The 24,039-nt window shown below is 38.1% G+C and overlaps 1 protein-coding gene across 1 annotated transcript; it reads left to right on the top strand.

The window, feature by feature from the left end:
- The first annotated feature begins 2,581 nt into the window (after positions 1 to 2,581).
- On the top strand, positions 2,582 to 22,343 carry LOC118814585. Its single transcript, XM_036580266.1, has 6 exons — positions 2,582 to 5,083; positions 6,494 to 6,702; positions 7,939 to 8,055; positions 17,701 to 20,194; positions 21,616 to 21,824; positions 22,092 to 22,343. Exons 1-6 carry the CDS (start codon positions 2,582 to 2,584, stop codon positions 22,324 to 22,326), a joined length of 5,766 nt encoding a protein of 1,921 aa, XP_036436159.1. The 3' UTR covers positions 22,327 to 22,343.
- Positions 22,344 to 24,039: the final 1,696 nt, after the last annotated feature.

Here is a 24,039-nt window from a genome sequence, read left to right as displayed (position 1 = left end):
AAGACTTTATGTACTTTACTTTTATGTACTTTACATGTACTTTACTGCCTGCTGTGGACTACTGCTCTAATTTTGAGGCTTGTGTTTTTGTTATTTATTAAAATTTCTCATTAAGAATCTTAAATTGTTTAGGCTTCAAGAGACAGGATTAGTATTTTTGCACCAATCAGATTAGACTTGCTCTGTTAGCAGTATGTTTTTTTTCTGAACTGACTTGTTCACAGTGTGATCAACAGTATGATAAGACATTCTATGAATACTGTATATGTACAATATTATAAATGCATTTGCACGTGTTAGGACATGCTTGTCACCTCATACTAGCTCATGAAATTCATTGTAAGCAGCCGTCACACATTCTGTAAAAAGTATAGGACCTCATGATTATAGTTTATATAACATGTTAATCACAAATTTGCAAAAATTATAATGCATTAAAACATACAACTTTGGTTTGGTGTCCTGACAATTAAAGGCTTCTAAAAATATGTATGTTATAAAGGGTTTCTACAAGCCTTAAGTGGAGTGTAATCATGAACAGGTGGTTTTGAAATTTCATATCGGTACATAATACTTCATAGAGCACGGTAAGTCTTCTTTATGCACTGTAAGTTAAGTACGTTTGTCTGATCTAACTGTGGTTTGTGCGTTTGTTTTGTTGCCATTCTTTAGAGTGAAATAATTGTTTAATTTTGTATAAATAAACCACTGTCGTACCCAAAGTTGTGTGCAAGCGAATCAGTATTTATGCATTGATAGCACCAAATTGCGTTTTTGTTTTTTTTTTGTTTTTTTACAGAACAATGAAATGCATCTTAATGCATGCCCAAGTGGGCAAAAAGGCATGGTTGTAATCCATTGCAACATTAATGATTGCATTATTAATATTTCTCTTAAGGTGTTGTTACTGCATTATGTGTTTTACCTCTTAAATGCATTTGTAATTTATTTTGTAATTTGTAACTTTTTAATATGTAATTTATGTACACAGAATTCAGTTTCTGTACCTTCCAGCCTAAAACTAGCATAGTTTTTTTATGTTATGAGATGCAGTGCATCATTGCACTCTTCAGCCTAATCAGCCAGAATTCATGATTTTGTATTGTTGTCTTGTTTTTCTTAATTAGTTTACTTTCACTACACTACCCAGCATCCACCAATCAGGCATGACATTATGACCACCTCCTTGTTTCTACGCTATTGTCCATTTTATCAGCTCCACTTACTATATAGGTGCACTTTGTAGTTCTACAGTTACAGCTACAGTGTTACTGCAGTGCTGAGAATGATCCATCACCCAAATAGTACCTGCTCTGTGAGGGTCCATGGGGGTCTTGACCACTGAAGAACAGGGTAAAAGGGGGCTAACAAAGTATGCAGAGAAACAGATGGACTACAGTCTGTAATTGTGGTATACACACCGATCAATGTTATGATTGATCAGTGTGTATACCACACAACCACTGAGAATCCCTGTGGCGTCAACCAGTCGTGACTGCTTGCTGCCGATCTAAAGGCTGATAATTACAGCTGCTAGTCAGCCTTAGTGATGACACTTATCTCAACTGGTCATCTGACTTTTTTCTTTGTCGAGGAATTAGCCAGCTTGGAAAAAAAAGTTCAAAAATATCTTAGTCTTTTAAAGTTGTCCACATTCAAGATGCATCACCAGAAGGGGGTTTAGTTTTTACACTGTAAAATCCCACTTTAGACACTACTGCAGGACCACCACTGTAGCAGGCAAGTAGTCATGTATACCAGTTGTAGTGATGGTTACTTTTTTGTTTTTTCTTTGGCCGGAGTGTCGGTTTTAAAATGTCCATCTGGCAGTTATGGTAATGTACAGTGCTCCATTACTATAAGTAATATTGGACATGATATTTTTAATGCTTATATAAGTAGTGTAAACATTTTAATGTTCAAATGCTCTGAGGCAGTAAGTACATTGTAAGTGTTGGGGAAACTTATCTTTTCTTGAAATCAGCAGAAAGTTTTAGAATAGAAGTGTGTTGCTTTCAGTTCCTCTTACTCCGAGCTCATATGTGAATATATAACCATCACACCTTGCACACTACGCTCTCCTACTAATAAAGTCAGATTCACTACAGTGTTTGTTTATTGGTCTGAAATTGTAGTATAATATAAAGCTAAGATCTTAAAAATTCCCTTGGGATATCCAGATTCCCTTTTGAAGAGACTTTAGAGGCTAGCTGCCCTACTAGTAGAGGCCTCTACATGCAAGAGTGTTCCCACTGACCACTGCCTTTGTGCAAACAGTAGCAAACACTTTCTGCTTTAGGCACCCCTGCCTTTCCTTCCCCTAACATCAAAGGTGTGGATTTCTGCTTTTAATACAACAGAAGTGAAAAACAGATCCACATAAGTCTGTGCAGATCTTGAAAAAGTGCACTGTTCAGTTTGAACTTCGACTTGGCAACAAGGATGAAATCCCTCTTTAGATAAAAAAGCAAGAAAGACGTTTAAAGAAAGTGTCCAGAACCTGGATCTTTGAAGAACCAAACTGGCTTCAGGTATGGATATGTATAGACCAGCATCTATGCATTTGTTGCTGTGTTTCCTAATGCTTTTAAGTATCTTCAATGATGTCACAGCTCTAATTTCTAAGCAGTGCATAACCTTTGAAGAGCATCTGCTTAGTGACATTGGCCGGACAGTTCCCTGTGCCCACCTCCCAGGACTGGGTCCCTATGGAGAATGCAACATCATTGATTTCCAAAATGATCTGTCAGAGGTTCAGCAAGGAATCAGGTCCCTGTGTATCTTCACTCATGCCGAGGTCATTCCTGCCAATGCTTTCTCACGTCTCACAACTTTGGAATTTCTCTGTATAACTGGACACCAGGTAAGAAAGGTCCATTCTGGTGCCTTTTCTGGCCTCCTTAACCTTAAGTATCTGAGGGTGTTTTTCAATGACAGCGGCTGCAGTAGTGTTATAATGGACGCTCCTGTGTTTGCTGGATTGGATCATGTGGAGCAGCTGTTCTTGGAAGGTCTTAGCTGGGCTGGTGTTCCTAACACTACTTTTGATCATCTTGTTGGCTTAGTTGAGCTGGGTCTGAGCAGGATTTGTGTTCAGGAACTTGGAGAGGTTTTGTGTCGTTTTTCGAATGGTACGTTCCACTTGAAACACCTAATGTTGCTGAGCAGCGGGATCACTTCCATCAGGAGTACAGGCTGCCCGTCAAGGTCCAAAGCATGGCCTTTGACTGTGCTTGCAGGGGTACAAACTCTAAAAATCACTGGGAACCCAATCAGAATCATTGCGACAAACTCTTTAGCAGTGTTTCAAAACCTTTCAAGTCTCACCTTAAGCTTTTATGGAGTATGGCTGGGAAGCATTTGGGAGTCTGGAATAAGAAAACTCAGCAAGTTTCAATTGTCAGGGATTACCCTGAATGAATATCATACAAATTTCAAGGACTTGTGCCATCTAGTTTCCCACTTGAGTCTTCAGTCTCTTGAGCTAACTCAAGTAACGTTGGACACATCGTCGAAAGAAGATATAGACAACTGTGGGACAGAACTGAAGAAGCTTAGTGTATTTAATTCAAAAATACAGCAGCTGGACCCAGGATTCTGGACAAACATAGCAGGATTACAGATCTTGAACATGGCTCACATTGAACTGACTACAGCCCCATTCTGTGTTGCCAGCAATGGAACCATGTGGAATTTAACTACTCTGGGTCTTTGGCATAACCATCTGACAGTGGTCAAAACAAACCAGTTTGTTTGCATGCCTCTGCTTGAGCAACTTCTTCTCAATGACAATTGGATCAAAATCTTGGAACCCGGAGCATTCGCAGGTTTGTTTCACCTTAAGGTTCTCAAACTTAACTCGAACCGCATCAGAGTGCTAGCTGTCAATGACTTCCATTCTCTCAGAGCTCTTGAAGTCTTGCTTATTCACAACAATGTGATTGAGAATATCGAGCATGGAGTGTTCAGAGACCTGGACGAGCTGCGAGAGCTGACATTGGGAAGACTGGAGTACGTCTACACGTTGCATCTGAGTGTGCTATTTTACGGGTTTCCAGCGAAAATGCAGCGTCTCTGCATCGATGCGCATTACGGGACTAATATCTACATTGGTAATATAGGTCGGCCCAACGGTTCCTTCATATTGGAGTTAAACGGAGATATTCTTAATATCTTAGATTACTCTTCTCCCTTCTTTGAATCTGTCCGAGAGCTCAAACTAAATGGCAGCTTATTCCTTTTTAAGTTGTGTTTTTTTGTGCCTTATTTTTCAAATTTAGAATCATTGGAGGTCTTGGGGAATCCTGAGAAGGTATACATTAGATATACTGGAATCAGCAAATTGCGGTATCTCAAGCGGCTCAAACTTATCAATCTCAACTTCTCCAACCACACAAATCCTGACATGACCTTCTGGAACCTAAAACTGCTCCGTATCCTCGTACTTTACAACTGTCGCCTGAGTTTTCTGACAAAAAGGATGTTCAGGGATCTGCAGTCGCTAGAATTGTTGCGTCTGTACAGTGTCAGCCCGTTGATCTTACATGATGGGATGTTTGACGTACTACCTGCTTTGAGAGAGGTTGTTCTTGACAAAGTGGACTTCCTCTGTGACTGTGAAAATGGCTGGCTTTTAGAATGGGCGGAGAGCTCGCGTCAAGTGCAGGTGATCTATATGCAGCATCAGCAATGCATTTTGCATTATGAGAAACGGAACTTCTTGGCCACCATGGAGAAGCTGTGTCAAACAGACGTGCAGTATCTGTGCTATTTGGGCACAGCCAGCACCATCACTCTGCTGGTGTCAGCTTCTGTCGCCTACCACTTTGCTTACTGGCCCTGCGTGGTCCTCATCTTTCGCCTGAGAGGGTACGTAGAGAAGAAGATCGGAAGAAGGAGGAGGAAAAGGCGGAGAGCTAGGCAGGAAGGGGACAACCTGGAGGTGGAAGAGGAAATGAAATATGATGCCTTTGTATCCTTCAGTAGCCATGATGAAGCCTGGGTCTTGGGGGAGTTGGCTCCAAAACTGGAAGAGCAAGGCCAGCCGAGACTGCGACTCTGCCTGCACAACAGAGACTTTGAGGTAAGGCATTTTAAAGTTCACTAAAGGCTGGTTTTACATGAAACTTTCATGCAAGTAATTGTATGTTTTGGGTTGCCTGCAACATAATTTCTGTGCAACTTGACAGTTGCATGTAGGATTTAAAAAAAAGTTGCAAGCAACTCATTGGAAACATATCACTTGTTCGAAAGTGTGTTGTTCAATGTGATTACATGATGCGTTTCTTTTTTTGATTGGCTGATTTAGAAAACTTGTTTTACAAAGTTGAGGCGCGTGAAACTGAGTTTCACCTGAGTTGCAGGACCCTTTATATTAAGCAACTCAAGTAGGTTTCAAGCAACTAAAGTTGTATGAAAGTTTCGCCACGTAAAGCCAGCCTAAGATTTTCATGAATTTTAAGAAGGATAGCTTTTACCTCATGTGTACTTGAAGCAAATTGCTTTCATTTTGTACACTGGCTGCAATGATGCTCAGTTGTCATAACAGTGTGGACAGTCACATGACTAGCATTTAGCTGGCAATATGCAACACAGCAGGAATATTTGCAAAGTCAAGGTACGGCTACATAAGCAGATATTTTAAATGTAATTTTTAGCATAACTGTAATTACAGCGCTTGCGAGATAAACACTGTATTAATATTATTAATACTTACTTTTTTCTTGCACTTTCTGCAGCGATTTCTATTATCACCTTATAACTTTTATACTTTAGTTAAGTTGTTTTATTTACTCTCTTTCTTCCTGCCTCCTTTCTTTTTTCCTTCTCTATTCTCTCATTTATTTCTTTCTATTTTGTCCTTAATTCCTTCTTCACTTCTTCCTGTCTTTCTTTTTTCTTTTGTTCATCCCACCCTTTTCTTTCCATCATTCTTTCCTTTCCTCCTGTCTTTCTTCCCTGTTTTTATTTCTTCCGTTCTTTCTCTCTTTTACTTCCTTCTTTTTCTTTCTTCTGTTTTCTTTTCTTCCTTTTGCTTTCTTCCTTCTGTCCTGCTTTCCTTTCTTTCTTTCTTTCTTTCTCTTCCTTAATTGTGTTTTTTCTTTCTTTTCTCATCCTTTGTGTTCCTTGCAAATTTAGTTCATACAGCAATTGCTTTTAAATAGCAGATAAGAATGACAGTAAGAATGACGGATCTGTGTGAAAGTGTTGACTGAGTTAAGACGTAATAGTGTGGACTACCACCTAATTAGTACTTAGCCAGCAATGTGCAATGTACAACTGGAAAATGTGCAAAAGGGTCACAAAAGCACAGACTCGTGAGTCAGTGTAACTCACAGTTTGCAGAATTATTCAGAATTACAGCAGATTTAGATTTTAGTGTTTTTGTCTAAGCTAAGTTTGCTGCTCTTTTGTACTATTCTATACTATCAAACAGTGTGAACTTAAATAAGTCAACTTATAATCATCTTGCATCTTGTTTTCTGCTCTGTAGGTGGGAAAAGGCATAGTGGACAACATTGCGGAGAGTATCTACAGCAGTGAGCGCACAGTGTGTGTGCTGACTCGCCGCTATCTTCGCAGCGACTGGTGCAGCCTGGAGTTGCGAGTGGCAACACACCGACTCCTAGAAGAACAGAAACATCGCCTCATTCTCATCTTCCTCGAGCACATCTCCCCCTTCGAGCTCAGTGCTTTCCACCGGTAAACAAACTACACACTGTCACAGCTAAGATTTTACTTTAATCGTTTTTTATTCTAAAATCAATTCCTTTTTTCCATGTTCATAACACTGTTTTTTTTTATTTTGGCTCCATAATTTCAACTCTTACTCAGCAAGTAAGAATATGAATATAAGCAACATGACTGCAAAGCATATTGTATGCAGCTGGCGGAATTTACATTGCACATTGGCTATCGAAGCAACTGCTTTTGACTTGACCAGTAAAATTTCCAATAACACTTTTCACTGATCCAACTACAGATCCTGAAATTCAGTCAGGGAATAGTGGAGAGTTTGTGGTTTTAATACATACTTCTTTCAGGTCCAAAGATAGAAGGGAAGGCCAGTGAGAGTCTTTAGCGTACACAGATACATAATGGACACTTGACCACTTTTTACAAGTTAAACTTTAACAGTTTAGTAGCAGAGAAAACATGGTATCTTAACGCAATAACAGAGAATGTTGCACTACAGATGAGTGATTCATCCAGTGGGGGTCACGGGATGAGTGACAGAATGGAAGATTTGGTGCTGCCCCTGTATCTAAAAGTAGTATTTTGTTAATATTTAATGAATGAAGTATGCAAATTAAGAATCTTTCTGTAAGCCTAAAAGGCTTTGTGGTTTCCTGGCTCCTGGAATCATGCTAATCTTCCACCCCTTTACAGTGCCCCTGGTCACATATGCACAGTCAATTGACAGTTTACCAAAGGACTCAGCACAAATAATACAGATTACTATGTGACAGTACTACAGAAATATTATACAAGGCAAAATGTAAAAATGTAAAATAAAAATGTAATTTTTTTTGCCATTTCTACCAATTTTCTCCCCAATTTAGTCATGTCCAGTTCCATCTACTAGCGTTTTCTCCCCCCTATCCCACGATACTACCACCGCCAGGTTAATGAAATTTCAGTTGCTTATATTATTACTATAGTTTTCCCTCTTTTATACTGTATTAAAGATGTGTTTTAAGTGGTTGAGTGGTTGAAACACTGTTAAAACTAAATTAAAACTTTAAACGCATAGCAGAATAACATGAATAACTCATGACCAAACATGAAATGTGTAGGTTTGCTCTCAGTGTTGACCAAGTTAAGATTTAAGGCTGATGTTATTGGCTGCAGTGTGGATTCTTAGTGGTGTTACAATGTCTACTTGCTAACTTTACAGCTTTACTTAAATAGCTAGTTAAATGTCTTTTTTTTTCTTAGCCTGGCCAGGCTGGTGAAATCGCACACGTATCTGAACTGGCCACAGGACGAGAGTGAGAGGATTCACTTCTGGGAGCGCTTGAGAAGAAACATTGCGGCTGAAGGGAAAGTTAAATAGTGAGGTAAATAGTACAGTGATTTAAAAGGGTCCTTCTACCTGATTGGTTCACAGTCAGAGCTGAAAACACATTTTTGAGTTGTGACTTAGACTTGAGACTAAAATCACTTTGTTCTGAGTGGCTCTGTACCTTAACTATGTTTATTTTATTAAAACAAATGATTGTTTTGTTTGTGACAAAATAGAATGTTCAATCATAACACAAAATTTGACCAATTTTACCTATAAATAAAATGGAGTATATACATTCTGCAAGAAACATTGCAGTGCAATTCTCAAACAAAAACAGGAATTAGAGTGTTAGTCACCCCAGGCTTTAAGTGTAATGTATAAATTTGTATATTTTTGGCCTCTTTTACAGGATGCCCCTCACAACTAATCACAAGGACCACCACAGGAGGAATGAAAATGCGCTTTATTGAGGATTTACAAGGACAATTGTCATTTGAAAATCTTTTATTTTAGTATACATGATCAAAATGTGATTTTAATACAAGTACATGACCTCAAAGTACTGTTACGCAAATTTGGCCCTTTGTTACGGCCTTTGTGGTCATTATAAATGTGTGGTTTCCAACTTACAAATTTGACTTATCATATATCAGAGTCAGGGTTTGAACTGTAAGGTGTAAATATGCACCACTGCTACCAGGCTAGTATTACTAAAAGATGGTGGGAGGCAAGTTGTCCCTATGGCTGGGCATTGAAATTTGATACCAACACAATTACTTAAATACTACCACATATCAAAATCTTTGTCATTTAATATCAACAGTCTACCTAAATAGAAAAATGAAACCTTTTTCATTTATGGCAATCTTTAAAAATCCAGTTCTTTTTTTCCCATAGAGAAAGCCGCTTGAACCCAGAGTACATAATATGGGTGTGATGCCAATAAGCATACTGTAGGATGCTTAGCTTCAGAGATGTAGTTAAAATAAGATATCAAGAAAAGGATTGTTAAGGAATAGGTATTGAAATCAAGGTATCCTTATTGGTACTGATATCGGTACCGTGTTGAAAAACGACACCTAGCCTTAGTGGCTACCGATAACAGTCTGAGATTTGCAAAATTTATTAGTTAAAGAAAATTTCATATTACTAATTAGTTAATAACAAATGCTTGAAATATGTAGCTTCGTGACTTTAAGTGATCTACAGCGTCAATCACACAAATTAGCCTCAGTAGATTTATATAACCCAGTAGGAAGGCTGACTGATTTGGGGAAAAATATCGTATTATGATTTTTCAGACCAATATGGTGATTGTAATGATTGTATATGGTGATTATTTTTTTTTATAAATAAAGATCCAGGCCCAGACCGATGAGCCAAACCATTATGACCAACCACAGATGAAGTGAATAATGTTGATTATTTCGAAAGCTCAGTGCATGACGAGGTCTGGGATGTATTAGACAGTAAGCCAACAGTCGGTTCTCATAGTTGACGTGTTGGATGATGGAGAAATGGCAGCTGTGAAAACCTGAGCGACTTTAACATGAGCCAAATAATTATGGCCAGACGACTGGATCAGAGCATCTCCGAAACAGCAAGGCTTGTTGGGTGCTCTATTAGCAGTGGCGAGTACCTGCTGGCAAACCACGAACCAGCGGCAGGGTGTTGGGCACCCAAAGCTCATTGATGCGCGAGGGCAACAAAGGCTATCCTTCCTTTTTTGTACCAACAGAGGGGCTACTGTGGCTCACGTCACAGAAATTTTTAATGATGGTTGCGAGAGGAATGCTTCATATGGGGCCACAGATAGGTCAGAGTGCCCATGCTAACCCCTGTCCACCATTGAAAGCATCTACAATGGGCGAGCATCAGAACTGGACATTGCAGCAATGGAAGAAGGACACCTGGTCTGATGATTCTTGTGGTACTTGTGCCATTTATCAGAGGAAGTGATGACAACAGGATGCACTGTGGGAAGAAGACAGACTGGTGGAAGGAGTGTGATTGGGTTTTGTTCTGCTGGGAAATCCTGAGTCCATCATTCACATGGACGCAATTTGACATGTATCACCTACCTAAACATCAATGCAGACCAGGAACACACCTTCATGGCGATGGTGTGCCCCAAAGGCGATGGTGTACCCCGAAGGCAGTGGCCTCTTTTAGCCACACTGCACAAATTGTTCGGGAATGGTTTGAGGAACATGATGAAGAGTTTGAGGTGTTGCCGTGGCCTCCAAATTCCACAGATGTCAGTCTGATCGAGCAAGTCCGATCTGTAGTGGTTCCACCTCGCAACTTGCAGGACTTAAAGGATCTGCTGCTAATGTCTTGGCGCCAGATTCCACAGAACACCTTCACAGGTCTTGTTGAGTCTTCAGCGGGTCAGAGCTGTTTTGGTGGCATGCAGGGTCAACAGCATATTAGGCAGGTGGTCATAATGTTTTGGCTCATCAGTGTGTGTTAGTGGTGTACACTCTACTTAGAGAGATTCTGTTGTGATTTATAGGCTCAGCTTGGAAGTGTTTATGTATGTATGTGTTTGTGTTTGCTGAATAAAAATGATTTGCGATTTTCTACTCTTTCATTTTGATCTACTACACTAATATCAGAACATATGCCAAAATATACAGCTGTATGCAAAATTTTGAACACCCCTGTCAAATGACATTTTGTTGATATTTCTAAGTGAAAATAACACGTCCTCTACAGAGAACACACCTAAATTTGTCTTTTTTTGCTAACTTTCGTGCGCAACACTGCACAAAATGCTATCTTTGCCAGTGAAAACATCTTAATTGTTAATCTTATTTTGAGGTTGTTGTAGAAATTTTTATAAATGATTAAACTTATTTCTAAACATTCTTACTTGTTTTAAGTAACTTTATCTAATGAAAGTGTCCTATTCCATTGGGGGGGGGTTGGGTGCTCCATTTTGTTGCTATGTCTTTTGCTGCCTACTGTATTTTGTATTACATTGGATCATTATTTTAAAAATAAAACATTTGATCGCAAAAAAGTGTCCTATTCCATTGGCAGATAATTTTATATCTTGAAACACGCAAAATGATGTACATTATTTCTCAAAACAAATAAAGTGATCTGCCAAAGGACATTTTTTACACTTTCATTAGATAAAATGAGTTAAAATGTATAGACATAGGTTAAATAATTTTATAATATTCTTGCAACAATCTTAAAATGAGAAGTATTAGTTATATTGACTACATTTAACCGTACATTACATGGTGTTGCCATATAGCAACAACCTCAATTTTACTAAAAAAGCAGTAATATAAAATCTGTGTTTTTCTATTTATTTGTGGAAAAAGCGTCTCACATGACCAGGAATTCTCATTATGATGTTGTTATTACTATATATTCCAAATATCAATTGAAATTGTATTAATTTCTAGTATTTGTAAATACTGGGTCTTAAATTTTACTAAATATAAGTTGGATTTGTTTGGTCCTGTTTTCAATAAAAGGATGTTTTTAGAGAAAAAATAGATATTATGGTGCTTCTTTTAGATTTTATGGTGCCATGGCATGATTGCGCGTTGTTGCCATATGGTAACAATTTACCAAATACCCCAGTTTATAAAAAAAATGAACTTTTTTTTTTCAAATATTTTCATTATTAAAGCAATTTTAAATAACCAAAACACATCAAAACATTTTTTTCATGTTTAAGTAATAATTCATGCAATAGAGGGTTAAGTTTTCACTTGCTGTGATATTTTTTGGCTATAAATAAAACTAAAAATAAGGCATACAATATAAAATGTGCTGTAACCTTTGTAAAGGCCACACATTACAGTTATTTTACTATTTCCCAATGTGTTAAATCCAGCAAATAAACAGTTGTTGTAATTTTTGATTGCAGAGTCAAACCGCTGAAAAAGAAGGATATCCTTTAAGGACATGGAAAATGGAATATGTCTAATTTTGCATAACTTTACAGGAGAGAGCAAACATGTTCTTTACTTTCAATGTAATTTAATGTAAAGTGCTTTTATTCCAAGCAATTTTGGAGCATTTCTGTTGGTTCATTCATCATGAGATTTTCACACAATGTGAAGAGCAGCTGTTGAGCTTAAATGATGTAAAAAAAAAAAATAATCGCAAAAAATGGAGATCCAATTTTTTGTTTTGTTTTGTGTGTTTTGTTGGTCAGCAGCGATATAACAGCGTTGCTGTTGCCTTCAGTAAACTGATTCCTAGAGTTGTTTGTGTTTAAATATTTTGTGGCTATGCACGTTCGTATAAATGTAAGTGTAAAGCCACAGTCTGCAGAGAGAAACATCTTTCTTTCCTGTATAGGGGAGCATCTTCCTCTCAGTTCCTCTTTATTAAAAAGTATTCAAATTTTACAAGTGACTTCCGTGGTGTAGAAGTCTAACACCAACTACACTGTCTCTGCTCACTTGACCTGAAGTTGAGGGTGGCCTAACTGTCTAATACTGTGGTGAGTGAGCTCTATTTACTTTTTAAACAACAGATATCATAATGAATCTTTGTTGATTACTTAAATCACTACAAGCGTTTTTTGTGTTTGAAGTTTTCCCCAAAAAATATTTTGATAAGCAAATTAGATGTTATCTAATATAAATAAGCCTTTGCATAATGCTAGAATTAAAATGTTTTTCATTGTGAAAATACACTTCACAGAACAGATTTTACAGAACAGATTGTTTGAATCTCATTGTTTTATTGTTTCTTCATTTTGCAGCACAGAATCTAGTACAGTTCCGACTGTACAACTTAGGGACAAGTATATCTGTAATATTGTACACAATGCACTCTTTAAAAAAGATGTTTCTTCAAGGGTTCGTTAGTAAAGATAATGAACCACGAACACGCAAAGAACCATTTTGCACGCTTAAATGGTAAATTGGTTCTTCAGATTGATGGATAATGTGTTGTATATGGTTCTGTGTAGCACCAAAAAGTGTTCTGCTTTTGTTATGATGTCAAACCTGTAACAATGTAAGAACCCTTTTTGGTACTATACTCTCAAAAAGATGGTCCTTTAAAAGATGGTTCTTCAATAAAGAATAGAACCATAAATAGAGCCACGAACACTTAAAAGAGCACTCTGCATGATTAAAGGATTCTTTTGATCATGAAATCTTTCTTCAGATTGATGAACAGAGAATGAGTTAATAGTTTTATATAGAACCATTTTGAAAAGGGTTCTTCTATTGTTACAAGCTTAACATTGTAACAATAGTAGAAACCTTTTAGGTGCTATATAGAACCCTATTTGATGCAAAGGGTTCTCTGAGGGTTCATGGTTCTATATAGAACCAATTTCTTTACTAAAGAACCATCTTATTTAAGAGTGTATATAGAATACAAGGTGTCCATTGAGCTGAATCACGATTTCAGAATGCAAAGAACCATTTTATCATGCAAAGGGTTCTTGAGTGTTCATGGTTCTATATAACCATTGTCTTTACTAAAGAACCCTTGAAGAAGTATAGGCAATATATGCCTGTAAGTGTCAATACACTTCATGACCAATGGACTAAAGCGAGGTCATCTTTATTTTGGCTGTCCAGAAATGAGATGTTTTACTGAAAATATTATCATTTTATTTTCATTTATTTTGAAAAATGTCTCTCTTAGTAAAATGACATAGCAGTTGTGAATAGTTGAATAGAGTAGTTGTAATTGTGAATGTTGACTTAAACATTCATGAACATGTTATGAAGTGTATTTTAAGATGTTATGAATGTGTTGTGTAGACACCCTTCAAGTAAAGTGTTACTGAAAATAGGATAAAAAGGAAAATACATAACATTGACATAACATTGCCACCAACATGTCATTTTGGATGTCATATTCTATCATAACAGCTCATAAGAGATTTTGTTGAGTAATATAAGTGTTCTCTTTGCTGGTAATTGCCATGACAGATGCCATAGTGTTTAATGTCATTACAGCTTCAGCCCTGTTAGGTTTTGCTGTGTATTCTAGTTCGCCGTCATGACACCAAATATAATGACCATATCATGAGTTTCCATTGTAACGTGACACTGATATACAAGGTTCCCACAGGTCCTTAAAAAGTCTTAAAATGTCTTTGATAATAATAATAATAATAATAATAATAATAATAATAATGTATTATTATAGCACTTTTCATGCCAGTGGCAGCTCAAAGTGCTTTAAAGACTGGTGATAAAGCTTAACAATAATACAAGAAATTCTAAGTATTCATTTAAAATATAAGAAAATGAAACAACAAATTAAAAGATAAATACCGCCAGACATAGTATTTGAGCACTGAGCTTGACTGTCTAATAAATGGTTAATTGAGTTCCACAGTTAGGAAGCATAGTAACTGAAAGAGTCTCTCCATCTTTACTGTATTTTACACTCTGTGATGTAAGTGGAGCTTTAGGGTCATTTAGTAGGACAGCGTTTTAGGGCCACTGTTAATGAAAATAAAAATAGTAGACTTCAAGAATAAAGTCTATTTCGAGACAAAAGTCGTCATAATATTTCGAGGAAAAAGTTGTAATATTTCAAGAAAAAAGTTAGAATATTTTGAGGAAAAAAGTCATAGAATTGCGATATTAAAGTGGCATTAATACCAGGAAAGTTTGCAATATTGTGGCCAAAGTCTTTGCAAAAGGGAGGGCCGTACCTCCTCGTGTTAAATGAGGGGCGTTGAGGAGTTGGTGGAGTTATACTTTCATATTGATTTCACCCATAAAGAAACACTCAGTCTCCCTGTCTCCAGTTATTCTCATCTCTAGTCTCTAGTTATTAGTAAAAGAAACGGCTGAATCGGCTGAGCAGTTATCTGTGTTTATTTAGAATAAAGAGCCAGACAGACTCGGAGGAAACTGTCTGTCTGTTCTGTTGAAGGAGAATCACAGGCAGGGTCGTCTACACGGCTATCGGTGGCTACATCTCCCCCCATTCAAAGAGGGCATGAAATTTCACAGACAGTGAGAATGATAATCAAAATGATTGATCCACAAAGAGACAGGAGTGAGTGGAACTCCAGCGCCAGTACAGCAACCAAGACCCCAATGCGTTATGGCAGCCCCCCCTACAGTTAGCCCACTTTATCCTCCAAATATTATGACTTTATTCTCAAAATATTACAACTTTTTTCTCTAAATATTGCAACTTTTTTCTTGAAGTCTACTATTTTTATTAACAGTGACCCTAAAACGCCGTCCTAATTTAGAGCCTTAAAAACTAGTAGCAGAACTTTATGATCTATCCTGAAAGATACACGCAGTCAGTGCAGTGTCTAATTGGGAGTGATATGATCTCTCTGTTTTGTCTTTGTTTGGATCGGTGCTGCTGCATTTTGTACAAATTATACAGGATGTATTGTTTTTTTAAGAAGTCCAGTGAGAAGATCATTACAGTGATCAACCCTGCTTGTAACAAATGCATAAACAAGTTTCTCTGCGTCGCTCTGAGTTAGGAAAGGCCAAACTTTAGTGATATTTCTCAAATGATAAAAAGCTACTTAAGTGACTGTGTTTACATGTGGGATAAAACAGAACTCAGAGTCTAAGATTAAATGACATAAGAAAAATTTAAGGTCATAAAATGTATACATTTTGTTTATGCGCTCTGTTTTAAGTCACAAATAGACATTTTCCACAACCTGTAGCCGTCAGGCACATTTTAAGAATTTAACAAAGTGCTCTAAATGTTTAGTGTGGAGCAGATTTAATGTGAAAAATGAGACTTTGTAATATATGTGCTGTCTGTATTTCACCCTTAGTTGAACTAGCCGCCTTTCATCTACACACTGACACATAAAATATAACTGCACAGCTATTCTAGTCTTATCTGCCATTTGTCACAAGTGACATGCCACCAAAGCCATATGCAAAATACACGCAATACACACAATACATCTCGCCACGTTTTTCACTTGCGACTGGCAGAAAATGAAACTATACTGCACTGCTTCTGATATTAAACTGCTGTTAGCAGAAATGGAGCGTTCAGAACCGAGAGAAAGGAACAGTTACTCTACGCAAGTTACAGTAGGAAATCATAGTGCATTCATGACACTGTAAAATAGTTATTTCACATAATTAGTTATATAATTTTACAATGTACCTCCACACATTTAAAAGATTTTACTGCATGTAACCAAATCAGGGAGGTCATTAAAACTGGATCATATTAAGCAGTGAGCTAAAAATCTAAACAGATCAGTCCAGAATGCCACATTATGCACATGAATTTTACTAAAATTTACGAAATTCAGCAGCTATATTAGCTCTGAACACAAAGACTGAATTAGCTGACACTTCATATTAAAAGAATCGAATCCTAATTGAATCATAAGATGATTCCAAAAGAACTTACAAGTACAAAAGTAATTTTATATATTAATTCAGGACACCTCGTCTACCTAAACTATCCAGCCAACTGCAGTCCTGTGGTCAGAAACTGACCACTGATGAAGAGGATGGCAAAATTGATAAACTCAAATACACTAAAAAGGCTGTGCAAGGATAATGCAGCGTCAAAGCATATTCCAATACTGTCACAGCCATTCAATCTGAATAAAATACACGTTAATATATGTCCTATTTGAATTTGTTTACTGTTGTGCAGAGAACGTTGTATTATTTTTGCTAATGTTGAAGTCTCACAAAGGTATTAAAGCATTAGATTTTTAAAAGAATTTTGAGCAACCTTGTTATATTACTGGCCATAATCTGTCCTGACGACATATGACATCCGTCATGGCATGCTTATAACATAGTAATGTCAGGGTTATGTAGCAGGGTTCCATTAAAATGTCCCAGAAATTGATATGTTTGGATATACCAGTTATATTCTGCAGAAACACACTTTGAATGATGTGACTAGCCTGAATTAGACATTATTTCAACATGTTTTGTCAGAAGATTAGCAGCTAATGAAGGTTTAAACTCCACCCACACTTGACCCAACCAGAGTGGGCGGAGCTAAGCCTTCACTAAAGTACAGTTAGACACAAGTTAACATGAATTGACATGTTGAATTAAACATTTGTCTTGAGTTTTGATTTTATTTAATTGCAGTTTAAGTCTTTTTATAAACACAATTAACCAAAAGTCTGACTTAAATTGCCTTGTGGTGAGTGTCTTGCCTTAAATTTCGTAAGTGTTACATTTTTAGTGCACTAATTCTGTTGCTTATTAACTGTGTATTCACTACTGTTTTTGACGTCTGGGTTCTAGCATAATGCATTACTACAAAAAATACTGCTGAGCTTGAAAATGCTAAAAAAAAGTTTTATATAAAAAGGTTTTTTTTATATAAAATTAAGATTGTTAAGACTTACAAGGTAATGCTTTTTTAGACATGAAGCACTTCCTGGACCTGGTTTGTAACTCACCCACTCACTCATGTTTAGCAAGCTCAAGATTGTCCACAGGGGGGAGCTATTAGCACTCAAGCAGCTTTTGGTGCTTCATAAGAGTAGTTCTTTACATCAATAACACTATGCGTCCTTGTTTTCTATTGAAAGGTATGAGATAATGGATCCCTGAAGACTCAAAATAAACTTCACCTTTCATCTACTATCAAAATATATTGGTTAAAAAAACATCACCTCTATACAAGCTAGAAGGTCATTAAAGGATTTTGATACAATTCTTTATAAAATAATCTAAAATGCTTCTGGCTCTCTGGTTGCTGTGTCTCAGCCACAGTGAGGGTGTGTATGCCATTATTGCTAAACACTGTTTCACCTTTGAGGAGCAACTTCTCAATGAAATGGGCGACTCCATCTCCTGTGAACATCGTCCAGGACTTAGCCCTTATGCAGAATGCAACATCTCAGACTTTCGCAAAGATCTATTGGAAGTCAAAACAGAGGTCAAATCTCTTTGTATCTTCCACAAGGCAAGGCTGATTCCAGAAAAAGCGTTCTCACATTTGCCATCCTTGGAGTTCTTATCTATCTATGGTGGGCAGTTGAATGGGGTTAAATCTGGTGCCTTCTTTGGACTCTCCAACCTGAAGTACCTAAAGATTATTTTTGATGTCAACTTCCAATGCCGCAACGTTTCCTTGGAGACTCAAGCGTTTGCTGGCTTGGACCACTTGAAGGAGCTGGAACTGAGAGGTTTTCAGTTCAAGAACATTGCCACCTCAACCTTGGACCCATTTGCTGGACTTGTGAGCTTGATGCTAGCAAGGGTTTGCGTAAAAGACCTTGGAGAGGTTTTCTGCCATCTCAGTGGTAACATGTCTCATCTGCAGCACCTGTCTTTGGTGGACAGTGGTGTGTTAGCCATATATAATCAAAGTTGCATTATGAAGTCTACAGTGCTGGCTGGAGTTAGAGTCTTAAATCTAGAAGGGAACCCCATCCATATCATTCAAGAAGGTTCTCTGAAGGTGTTCCAGAACCTTTCCAGCCTTTCGCTGGAGTTCCATGGACAGTCTGTTTGCAGCATTTGGAAATCTGGGATTGGCCAGGTCGATAATGTCCGCATCTCTGGACAAATGTCAAAAAAGATTTTTGTTGACTTTGAGGACTTGTGCCACATGATCACTCATCTGAGTGTGGCGACGCTTGAACTGTATCATGTTACAGCTGAGATGCTTTCAGAAGACCGTTTACAAAACTGCGGGATACACTTGAGGATGTTCAACATATGGAGCTCCTGGATAAAACGGATCAATTTCGGGTTTTGGAAGAATGCAACAAGGATAAAATCAGTGGCAATGGTTGACATGGGTTTGAAAGAAGCTTCATTTTGCAGTACTGCTAATGGGACCATCTGGAACATCACCAGCTTAAATCTGGAGAAGAATTCACTCACCGAGATAAGGTCCAATCAGTTTGCCTGTATGCCCTTACTTGAGCAACTCATCCTTAGCAACAATGTCATTGAAACTTTTCTTCAAGGTGCCCTGAAGGGTCTTCTGAGGCTCCGAATTCTGAAACTTGATGCAAATAAGATCAAGCAGCTTACCTATCCGGACTTTGAGTCTCTTCCTGCTTTGGAGATCCTGCTACTTGACAATAACAAAATTCAGGAGATTGAAAAAGGCACATTTAGGAACCAAGTGCATCTGGAAGAGATGACTTTGGGCACACTGATGTATTCTGAGTTCTACCTTAGTTTGATTTTTTATGGCTTTCCACCAAAACTCCACTATCTCAGCATTGATGTTGGACCATATATAGCAACATTACACATTGGGGACATTTCTCCCCTTGAGAGACATTTTGCTCTAAATCTAAATATGTATGATATACCATATTTTGTATTTATTGAAGACTGTGATAATCCAGCCCTGAGATCTGTACAAGAACTGAGGTTAAATGCCAAAAACATGATGTGCAAGTTCAGCATCTTTTGGACCTTCTTTACAAACCTTGAATCCTTTGAATTCAAGGGTGATCCTGAGAATGAATCTGAAAGATACACAGCCATCAACACACTGCATCATCTCAGACGTCTCAAACTAGTCAATCTTAATCTTTCCAACCACACGGATCCAGGCATCATATTCCATAACCTTCAAAAACTCCAGATCCTGACATTGGAAAACTGCCGTCTTAACTTCTTAACAAAAAGCATGTTCCAGGACCTGCAATCACTGGTGCTGTTGCGCCTGTACATCAGCAACCCTCTGATTTTGCTGGATGGGATGTTTGACATGCTGCCATCTCTAAAGGCCATTGTGCTCGATAGGTTAGACCTCCGCTGTGACTGTGAAAATGGCTGGTTAATTGACTGGGCAAAGAGTTCACGCCAAGTGCAGGTGATCTATATGCAGCGCCAAGAATGCGTTTGGCATTTTCAGAAGCGGAATTACTTGGACACCATGGAGAAGCTGTGTCAGACAAACGTGCAGTACCTGTGCTATTTGGGCACAGCCATCACCATCACTCTGCTGGTGTCAGCTTCTGTCGGCTACCACTTTGCCTACTGGCCCTGCGTGGTCCTCTTCTTTCGCCTGAGAGGATATGTGGAGCGGAAGATCGGCAGGAAGTGGAGGATCAAAAAACGAAGAGTTGGGCAAGGAAGGGAGGACCTAGAAGTAGAAGAGGAGATGAAATATGATGCATTTGTATCCTTCAGTAGCCATGATGAAGCCTGGGTCTTTGGGGAGTTGGCTCCAAGACTGGAGGAGCAAGGCCACCCAAGGCTGAGACTCTGCCTGCACAACAGAGACTTTGAGGTGAGGTTCATATGGTCCTACTGTTCATTACTGCTATAGTTCCAGACTATGTCTGACTATGTCTGTCAAACTTTCAGCTCTGGTTACCTGGTAGCATCTGTAGCACAGACATTTGAGAACTGACAACATATGAATGTAGGCCAACTTAGAACACAATCGCATTCTGGAAATCATGTTTACATAAACCAAACCAAGGAAATCGTTTAGCTACTAGGCTTTAAAGCAGCTTGTTTTCATATCTAAGGTTTAGCGATGCCTTTTTTGAGCTACCTAAACCTTATACCAAAGCTAAACCTGGGTTTATAAGGACTTATAAAATCTACCAAATTGGTTCACAGAGCTGAAAACACATTTCAGACTTTTAACTGACTTGGACTGTAGACTAAAATCTCATAGTTTTAAGCAACGTTATGCCTTAATTATATTTATTTTATTAAAGCAAGTGATTAAAATTCCATTTTGTCACTTACAAAAAAATGTCATTACCATAACTTTAGCGAATGTTTCAGTAGTGCTAATTTTGAGCACAACCTAAAAACGCTGGTCGGTACATGACTAGCAAACACAGATTCGAGAAGTTGCACACAGAGAAGTCATTATGATTTTTATTAAAGCACAATTTACTTAATTATAGGAAGTATCTTTCAGTAATGACAAATCTGAACGTTCCACACTGATTTTAACATTTTGGGACACATTTACTTCAAAACATTGGGATCTAACTGCTCACCATGTGACAATGAGGGACAGGGATACAGTCTCACTTCCTGCTCTAAAATGCAGAGGGTGTGACTGAAACAAGACTCCGCCCACAGACTAAAACTCTGTTTCTGTAGTGACATGAACATGTGGAACAGCATTTTTTTTATTTTTAGTTTAATTATTTAAAAATTAAAGTTGTGATAAATCTAAATCTTCACTTAAAAAGAAATTTTAAAAATTACAAAAAAATTAAAAATTTTAAAGTATTTACCTTTACAAGTGTAAATTTGTGGGTGAAGGTTTGGGACAGACACCTCCCAGAAAGTACCCTTCAAATGATTGTGTGTATTCACAGAGTTTTACATAGCTACACCCACCTTGTATCCAATGGCCATTTTTCCCCACAAACACCCATATTATATATATGTATGTGATTTTGTAACTTTTCAGTTAAAGACTGTAGCCCAACTGTTGCTGTAGTACAACTTATCAGCCCTCTTCTACCCCATCAATGGAAAAAGCCTACCAAAGGACCAGTACTTTCCTCATATCATCTATGGGTGGTGGATCATTTGCCTTTTGCTGGTGTGAGTGTATCAGGCACAGCAGTGTTGCTGAGGTTTTTATTCTCAGACCTGGGTTGAAAATAGTCAGGAAACCAAAAAATACACTGCCAACAGTGTTTTTATCACCTTTTATATGTGTTTTCTGCTCTGTAGGTGGGAAAAGGCATAGTGGACAACATTGCGGAGAGTATCTACAGCAGTGAGCGCACAGTGTGTGTGCTGACTCGCCGCTATCTGCACAGCGAATGGTGCGGCCTGGAGATGCGAGTGGCGACACACCGACTCCTAGAAGAACAGAAACATCGCCTCATTCTCATCTTCCTCGAGCACATCTCCCCCTTTGAGCTCAGTGCTTTCCACCGGTAAACATTAATGCTGACGTTCCAATATAGTTACATTAAAGAAATTACAAGATTAACATAGTCAGGCATAGGTAAGCTTTTATTGTGTGTGGGCATGGAAAACATCTAAATTCCAGTGTTTCCATCAGGGAATGCAGTTAGTGGTTTAAGGAATAGCTGATGAATTGACTAGTAAATCATCAAATGTGTGGTGGCAGAAATAAGAGTTAATTTTAAACCACTTGGATTGAGCAGCAGATTGTGGAGAATTGTTTGTTTTTTGTCCAGCTTGGTGACGGTTGTAAAATCTCATACGTATCTGGAGTGGCCGGAGGAGCTGGCAAAGAGAGAGCACTTCTGGGAATGCCTGAGAAGGAATATCATCAGGGGCAACATGGTAAGAAGGACTTCGGAAGAGATAAAATATAAGCTGACAAGGAGTAATAGACCTGGAGACCATACTGTATCCAAACTGGCCTCTACTCCCCTAAAGTTGGCAGTGGTGCACATTACAGTAGTGTGACCATGTAGAAACCTGTGACCTGAGAAAATTTAGTAACCATTAATTTCACAATGCAGCTCTCAACAAGCACCACAGTTATTTATATTGTCTTTTTTCCTCTTCTGAGTCCAATGTTTTTTTTTCTTGTTTTGTACAGGATGCTCCTTGAATACAGTTACCAAATAGAAAGCAACACCACCAAAAAGTGAATGAGTTTTGACTGGAGGGATAGAACAGATAAAGTCTAAAGGAAAATCAATGATTCTCTCTGGCTGTTGGTAGGAAATGAAGCATGTTTAGTAAGGCCAAATTGATATGAATGTTTTGTGGCCGATACTGATTGTAATGGGCTAAAAAATTTCATTAACCGATATTGGATGATGTCATTTTATATTTAGTTTTTAATATGTATACTAATAGTTTTAGTTTTAGGCCAACAGATACTAATTACCTAATTATCAAGTTTAGGTGTTTCACTGACACCCGTTACTAACAAGTGTATAAAATGAAGCACATAGCCATGGATCTTCTTGAAATGGGTTTCAATGGCTGAGCAGCTGCACAAGATCGCTATGTGCAATGCCAAGCGTCTGATGGAGTGATGTAAAGCATGCCTCCACTGGACTCTGGAGCAGTGGAAACGTGTTCTCTGGAGTGATGAATCACACTCACTATCTGGCAGTCTGATGGACGAACCTGGGTCTGGCGGATGCCAGGAGAACACCACCTTCCGGAATGCATAGTGCCAACAGTAAAGTTTGGAGGAGGTGAGCTGAGGCTGTTTTTCAGGCCCCCTAGTTCCAGTGAAGGGTAACGTTAATGCTATAGCATACGAAGATGCCTCCAACTTTGCGGCGACAGTGTGGCCAGCATGACTGTGCCCCTGTGCACAAAGTGATCCATAAAGACATGGTTTGATGAGTTTGGTGTGAAGGACCTCCACTGGCCTGCACAGACCCCTGACCTCAACCCCACTCCACAACAAACAATTTTACATCAAATCACTCTGAATGACTTTGTTTACATCGCAAGGATGGACTTTTGGAAAATTTGAAGAATCTGTGACTTAAATTGCGCTTAAGTTCATTATTGACTAGCTGTCGTTAGTCAAGTGTTAAACTGTTTAGCATTGTTCATAAACAGTGGAGTCAAAACTGTAAGTATTGTAATGGTGAACAGTAGCTATCTTTGGAAAAGGCACCTTCTGAAATATAATAGTTGTGAATCAGTGGAAATACTGCATAAATATGGTTGGCTTGATTCATATGAGTTCAATTCATATTCAATCAATGATTCTGTATGGAATAAATAATACACTCTACTTAGTTGTGTAAAGCCCCATGAACCCAGGCAGGCCTTAATTAATTCAACAACTTATAAAAATCAGTGTTTTTTCCAGGTTGTCTTTAAACTTTAAACTTTAAACTGAGTTCCTCTGAAAATGTCTGTCGCTTTCTCAATAATTTGAGTGTTATGCAACTAAAATATATGCACATGTAACTGTAAACCTTTACGTTTTAAACTTACTCACTCCTGACTCTTGATCTCTGGTTCTTTCTTGAAATGTTGAGGTCACACTTGTCTCAGACATACACTGTATCTCTAAAAGTATACAGACAGCCCTTCTAATGAGTGACTACTTTAAGGCGCACCCGTTGCTGACGCCTATGTTCTATTATGCATACCACTTCTATAATCACCATAGCAAAGCAAAGACCAAAAGACATCAGCATA

This window comes from Colossoma macropomum, unplaced genomic scaffold (genome assembly GCF_904425465.1).
Source record: "Colossoma macropomum unplaced genomic scaffold, Colossoma_macropomum, whole genome shotgun sequence".
Taxonomy (NCBI): Eukaryota; Metazoa; Chordata; class Actinopteri; order Characiformes; family Serrasalmidae; genus Colossoma; species Colossoma macropomum.
The sequence above is the reverse complement of the archived record's forward strand: the minus strand, read 5'-3'. Positions and strand labels throughout refer to the sequence as shown.